Here is a 6,841-nt window from a genome sequence, read left to right on the forward strand (position 1 = left end):
TGTAGTAGTTAGTTAGTGCGCCAGGTCATTCATGTAAGTGACTGACACTCAAAGACAACGACTCTTCAAAAACAGTGGCTGTTTCACCGGTACAACCTTTTACGTGTGGTTAGATGGGTGATCTACTACTTTAAGATAACTCTTCAAAGTATAGCTCTATTTATCACCATTGTCAATAATAATGTGAGTCCTCCTGGTCACAAATATGGATTTCTCTTGTGTCTTATGCCTGAGGGCCTCCAAGTCGGTAAGAATTGGCAACAACAAATACAGCCAAAGGTAACGTCGATGAGTCGTTGTGCCATGTTGCTATGAAGTCGTCTGTAGCCAAAGGTTTAAATAGAAAATGTAAGTTTCACAAAGGTATAGTGAAGTTTATTATAACGCGGCTTGCATAATTTGCTTTGTAGGATAATGATAGTGACTTCGTTTCAGGAACGATCCGGTTGCTCATTTCAAACATCATTCGTACTTTTGGCATGTTGATCTCTGTAGGCTTTGTTGATTGCACCACGTTCATTTATTTCGCAGAGGTCAGTTTGTGAGTAGCAGCCAGTTTGATAAGAATCCGTGCCTACAAGCATACGCCCTTATGGTAGTAGGTTTGCAGGTATGAAGGTGACGCAACAAGTGTTGCCTGCCTAACATGACTAACACGATGAAGACCTACTCTGTGCCGTTGCCTTTAACTCCAACCAGCAGAGTTCTTGAGGATCAGTGAACAACAAGCGCGGGGTAAAGGAACATCCCACCGCTTGTTACTCTGATTTGAACATTGTCAACCATCATCATGTCGACCACTCCAGGAGTAACTTTCCGAAAGGACGGAACGAAAACATTCATCCCGCTCGAGAACAACCCAGAAGTATTCACCAAGCTCATTCACAACCTAGGCATCTCCAAGAAGCTCGGTTTCTACGATGTCTACAACGTCGACGAGCCTGAGTTGCTGGCCATGATTCCTCACCCTGTTCACGCCCTCATCTTTATCACTCCTGCGCCTATGTGGGCTCGCGTTCGGGAAAGTGATCCTGGTTCAAAAGAGTTAACATACGATGGCTCTGGTCCAGATGAACCCGTCATGTGGTATAGACAGACTATCGGGCACGCCTGCGGCCTCATCGCTCTCCTACACAGTGTAAGCAACGGTACGGCCAAGGATTTTATCAACCCAGACTCGCTCTTGGACGAGATCATCAAGAAGACACGGGACCTTAAGCCCCTTGCACGTGCCGACTTCCTCTACAATTCCGCCGAACTGGAAAAGGCCCATATGGACGCAGCTGTGACAGGGGATTCTGCAGCACCTACGAGCCAAGAACCTGTCGGGTATCATTTTATCAGCTTCGTCAAAGGTTCAGACGGACATCTCTATGACCTAGAGGGAGGTTGGGGTGAACCAGTCGATTGCGGTATCTTGGATGAAGGAAATGACCTCCTCAGCGAACAGGCGCTTGAAGCAACTGTCAAGAGGTACACCAAGGTTGCCGATGGTAACCTTGAGTTCAGCATCATTGCTCTATCAACAGTTCCAGAGGAAAACTAGCAAAAGTTTGGTAGCTACAGGGAGGTCTGTGGGAAGAACCGAGCCGGTAGAAGCACTCTTGCATTTCAAGCCTACTCCTATCGTGTAATTCACATCGCTCTGCTATAGGAACTTTCACTTGGTATACAAATGTCACGTTTGCATGCGATAAAACATACTATACAGTACACTCTTGTAGACCAGTCCGATGATCACCTAGCTTCTGATATGGTAGTGAGACGAGAGCGCCTTCGTCTATTCCGTGCAAAAGACTCGAGCATTGGCCCCAGGTTACCAAAACGAACATTCACTAATATGTGATTGACGCCAGAATGCATCAGCATACGCTCTAACTTGTAACACAGCTTTGTTTATTGTATGACAGTCACGCTTCGAGCAGCTTCTTTCACTCTCTAGTGACTTTCTTCTGCATATATCACAGCAGGATTGAGCTGTGTTACAGCAATTGCAGACTCAAAACGGTGTGGACCTTCAGGTGGTGCTCAGTCTATGTCGGTAGTTATCAGTCTCGGCCTACATTTATTGCTGCAACCCATAATTCATGTATCTACTTGACTTGGTGGTTGTTTGATGTCACGGGTCCCATAGCAAAATGTAAAACCAACATGATATCAAGGTTGACAAGTTGTTCTGGTGAACTCCTGTTCCTTCCGAATATGCTCCTATCCTAGACAACCCCGGTCTTCCTCAGCCTTGATTAAACCATGAGAAGTCAATCCTCCTGCATCAGATTTCGGAACGCGGCAGTACACCTGTTACATGCATCGTCGGGTATGCAGCTGGCCGCTTGCCACGTTGTGAAGCATATGTACAGGCGGACCTCCAAACATTCGAACTTTGTACAACAGTCGAGTTCCGGTGTTCTATACATGTCCATTCTCACAGTTGCGTTCCGACTATCCTTTGCATGTACTGATAATGCATACCGTTCATTCCTTTCATCTCTATGGCCAACTGGACTTGGGTCTTTAATAACTGCTCAATACTGCTGCATAACCCACATGCTGAGCAATTTCGTTTCTTCAAAGTTTAACATCTCTGCTGAAGAATGAGAACATCGACTAAGTGTCTCTCGAAATGCCGAATTTAGGTTTCTGTGGTATGGTGATAGATACTGATTAATGATCGTGAACATGTCTCGCAAATGCTTAGCAGAGACTTCTTGAGAGATACAACTCACATAAAGTGAATATTGAGGATGTGCTCAAACAGGGATGGATAAGATTGACACCTATATATCATCTTATTTTAGCTACAGTAGAACAAATCATCTCTAATGTCTCTCTGTTGACCATTATCAATCAGTTTGTGCCTACCCTGTACAAAAGTGAATGCTCGTGTTACCACGGCTCTGTATAAAGCAACCCAATCATTTCAATAACAACTAATTGTACAACCGAGTCAGAGAGTCGTTATTTCAGCCCAGTGTCGATATCGTAATGTACCTAATAGTAAGTCACAATCTGGTATAGGACAACGACCTTATGAAAATCACTTGAACGTGAGCAGATCGACAGTATATGAAGTGCTTTTATGTTAACCGTGTTTACTTTGTATGTAGCCAGTGCCATTAGTTATGAAATGGACACCCTCTCTCCTAACTCTACTCCGTACGATTCCTGGACATGTCGATCTCTGCACGTCTCATCAAACTACTTGTTCTGTCATGGTGTCCTAATTAGACATCAGAATACATCGCAGGGATACGTGGAAAGTAACTAAGACATGCATGATCAGCGCCGGAGTATCCGTAGGCGCCTATTTACTGAACCACATGTGCTATAAGCGGGTGATGAGTTACGAATTATGACTTCGTACGGTCCTTCAGAACATGATGTACTGACGCCTGACAAGCACATGCAATATTCTAGAAATCCCATGGAGGGACCCGCTTGGGTACCTGGGTTGAAGATCCCCCTGTGATGTCAAATTTAGCATGCGCCCCCATTTCACTTAACTAACTACTGGGTCCAGCGTAACACCGTTCAGGCCACGACCGTTTTTGTTTTTGTTTTCAGCTTAGACGGGATGATCAATGTTATCCTGGAAAGCCAATCTCGACGCAGTTCAGCCTTGTGCACCTGTGTGGACGGAAGAGAGGATAAAATGTCATACTTATGCTGCGTGGAGATAAAGGTCCGCCAAAACCCATACTCGAATACCAGCCACTGCACCAAATGACCGAGCGTGAAATAATCATCATTTTATTGCCGAGGATAAACATAAAAAATGCGAGTCGATGGGCCAATAGTGTCGAGGGAATCTGTGTTTCCAGCACTAAACGATTAAGCGATGCCTAAGCGAGGATAAAGATAGTTGCCCATCTCTTGTAGATCATACTAAACAACGGTGACCCGTAGGTGATTCAAGATCATGACGGGAGATCTGGTAGGATCCCTTTGTCGGATTACCATCTGTCTACTCTGTATTGACTGGCTTGTCCACATGTTGATGAGCGGATCGTCAACAACTGTAGCTACTCATAGTTGAGTCCATGTGTGATTGGAGAGCTCTCAAAGACCCTTGGTTTGGGCACAGAAAGTCCTTATATTTCAGCCTCACTTTATCTGCTCAGCCGTGGAGCGGACACGGCGGGAAGAAACAGATATGTCACATATGCGTCAAGCTTCAAGCCAATTTGTGATATATGAATGAGCAGCAGAATGGGAAGAATTTGTGAACACCTAGACCTAGACATAGATATAGACAGGCCCAAGCCTACCTGGTCTCCGGTGGAACCGAACCCGAAAGGATGGATCCATCAACACAGGGAGAGTTTTTGGTTCATTCCTTTCAAGGATTAAGATTGACTACCTAAATTCCCAATATTTATGACTATGGCTTCTCTGCCAACTTTCGGTGTAGATGTGATATTGGTGATGCTGACCAGCTCATCGTCTGGGGTTTGCTTTCGGTGCATAAAGCAGCAGTGAAGCGTACTACAGTGCATTGCAGTGCATCCTGCAGCCAGTCGATAGCTTCAATTAGAGGACCGGTAGCCGGCAGCAGACAAAGAGCAAAGTCGGCAGATCGACGATGTGGAAGAGAGAAAGCAACGTGACTGGCCGGACCAGAGCGGATCAAGCAACGCCTAAGGACGGTAGCTTGAACGGTCTATCCCGGGGCATGGAAGCGTCTTTTTACAGCGTAGCCTCATTGGGCTCAGCGCTGAGCCTCGCTCACTAATAGGAGTGGTTTCGTGGACCTCACCCACGTTGAAAAAAACGCCAACACTCGGTCCTTATCCCTGACCCTGGCCCTTTTAGCTGACCAGAAATCGAAACTCGTCCCATGTCCATTTCATCGTCCTGCCAAAATTGTCTAAAGAAGTTTGGCTCTGTCTGGTCATACGTCATTGACTGCGCCGTTGGACAAAAACTACTGCCGGACCATCCGGAAGACGAGTGTTCACCTCACAGCTTTCGTAGTAAAACAGAACAATGCTCCGAAGAGAAGAAAAATATGCGGTGACTGCAAGGAAATAGGGGTTTACAAGTAGGGCAATATTTAGGAGGGAATAAACAATAATAAAAAAGCTTGTTTGACTCCTTCTCTGCCAGTAGGTACGCGTCCATACATATTTGGACCACACTGGGAGACGCGTACTCGTAACTAATTAGTGGATGGTGACGGAATGTGGGTTCGACCTGCAAGGTACAGCGCGACAAGACAGGGATAATGTCCAGGATCCACGATCGATCTAGTCAGTAAGTACCTCAAAGGTACATGAGGGACACTCTGCTGTTGTCTCTGGTCTATCATCGGGCTCTATTCTATTCTTCTCTGATCTGAGTCGGAGAGATTGATCCAGGATATCTACTGGCTGCTACTCTGTACCTGGTTAGAAAATCCCACAAGTTCCAGCAGTGATATTGTGAAGTTGTCAAAGAAGTTTAAACAGTCTGCCAAGTAACTGGCACACTATCCAGTTTGGCGTTGGGCAAAGACAAGTTTACCCCCTGGTAGCCCTGATAATCGTGCCATGGCAGCGGAGTAAACGCGTATCAGGACTGCTCCATAAGATGGGCATGGGATTTACTGCCAAAGCCCCATACATGTCTGGAGAAGAGGAAATTCGATGCTGCAATATCCGTACCTCTTCATGCATACCCAGGTACTATGTATGTTTTAGGAGAACTGAACCAAAGTGTGCAACTTCAATTATACTCTAGGCCATATAGTATAGACGGGGATATAGATTCCGGTTTTTGGGTGTAACGATGGACGGAAGCTAGCAGCTTATATCTTGATTTCCATCTACTCATCGTAGAGATTGGATGCTATTATAGGCATCTACGGAGTAGGTGGGAGAAGTAGATCCTCTCTACCCTGGCAATGTATCGTGCAATATTTGTTGGGTTGAGAAGCATTTTAAGATGTAAAAAATACAAAGTCGCGAGTTTGCTGACAAGCTACCATTATACATACTAGCCCAATCAAGAAATGGCCGTTGAAACGAACCGGACAGCCCTCAATGGTAAACTCAGATGCTAGGCTATTGGGGTTCTAAAATAGAGTACAAGAGGGCCCCACCGAAGCAACTGACAATTGGTATTGTTTCAAAACTTTAACACCAGATGAATATTCCATATCGTCTTCTTCGACTCGATATATAGCTTCGACAAGTTGCACTTGCGTTCATGGCTGTCAGAAGCGGTTTGGTGCGCACATCAAAGTCCTTTCGTGTGAAAAACGGTAGCAGATAAGAACCGCTTTCTTTGCACCCGAAGCGGAAGAGGTTTAATCCCCGGTTGGTGGAAGGTGGAAATTATTCCGTTTACCCACTGATTATACTTGGCCGGTGGTCTTTCTACGGTATTCTGCGTCTGCTGCTCTCCTCTTCGTGGCGCAGCATTGTGGGATGCCTGCGTGAGTGCGTGTGCTGTGCGATGCTCCACGGCATTGAACTCTACACGAGGTTTTGGTCGCCCTGCATCTTGGCTAGAGCGGATAAGTCATGGATGTTATCTTTGGCATGTGCTCGCTTCGCCTTCTTGATATGTAATAACGCGATGCTACTATATGTTGTGACGAACTTGGACACAGGCACCCATGTCAAAAACCCATTGAAATGTCATCCAAACTGTGCACACACATGTATGTATACGATCTCTATTAGCTGTAATATAGCAAAATCTCCGTTATTGATGCATCCATGTCAGCAAGACAAAAAGCAGTTGTAATACTAGATAATTTTATTGAAGATTGGGACAAGGCCATAGTATTGAGAGGTTTCAGAAACTGGTTATCTGCATGTTGGCTATTTTTTGAACAGATGATATTCGGATGGCGACA

General features: G+C 45.4%; 1 protein-coding gene across 1 annotated transcript; it reads left to right on the top strand.

Moving 5' to 3' along the window:
• Nucleotides 1-790: 790 nt before the first annotated feature.
• Nucleotides 791-1,546, top strand: FSST1_009261 (ubiquitin carboxyl-terminal hydrolase; the record flags this gene model as incomplete). The annotated part of the gene is made up of 1 exon (XM_083226220.1): nt 791-1,546. The coding sequence occupies one exon, from the start codon at nt 791-793 to the stop codon at nt 1,544-1,546; it is 756 nt and encodes a 251-aa protein (XP_083085222.1).
• Nucleotides 1,547-6,841: the final 5,295 nt, after the last annotated feature.

Source organism: Fusarium sambucinum, chromosome II, assembly GCF_050947815.1.
Source record: "Fusarium sambucinum isolate potato_lamoka chromosome II, whole genome shotgun sequence".
NCBI lineage: Eukaryota > Fungi > Ascomycota > Sordariomycetes > Hypocreales > Nectriaceae > Fusarium > Fusarium sambucinum.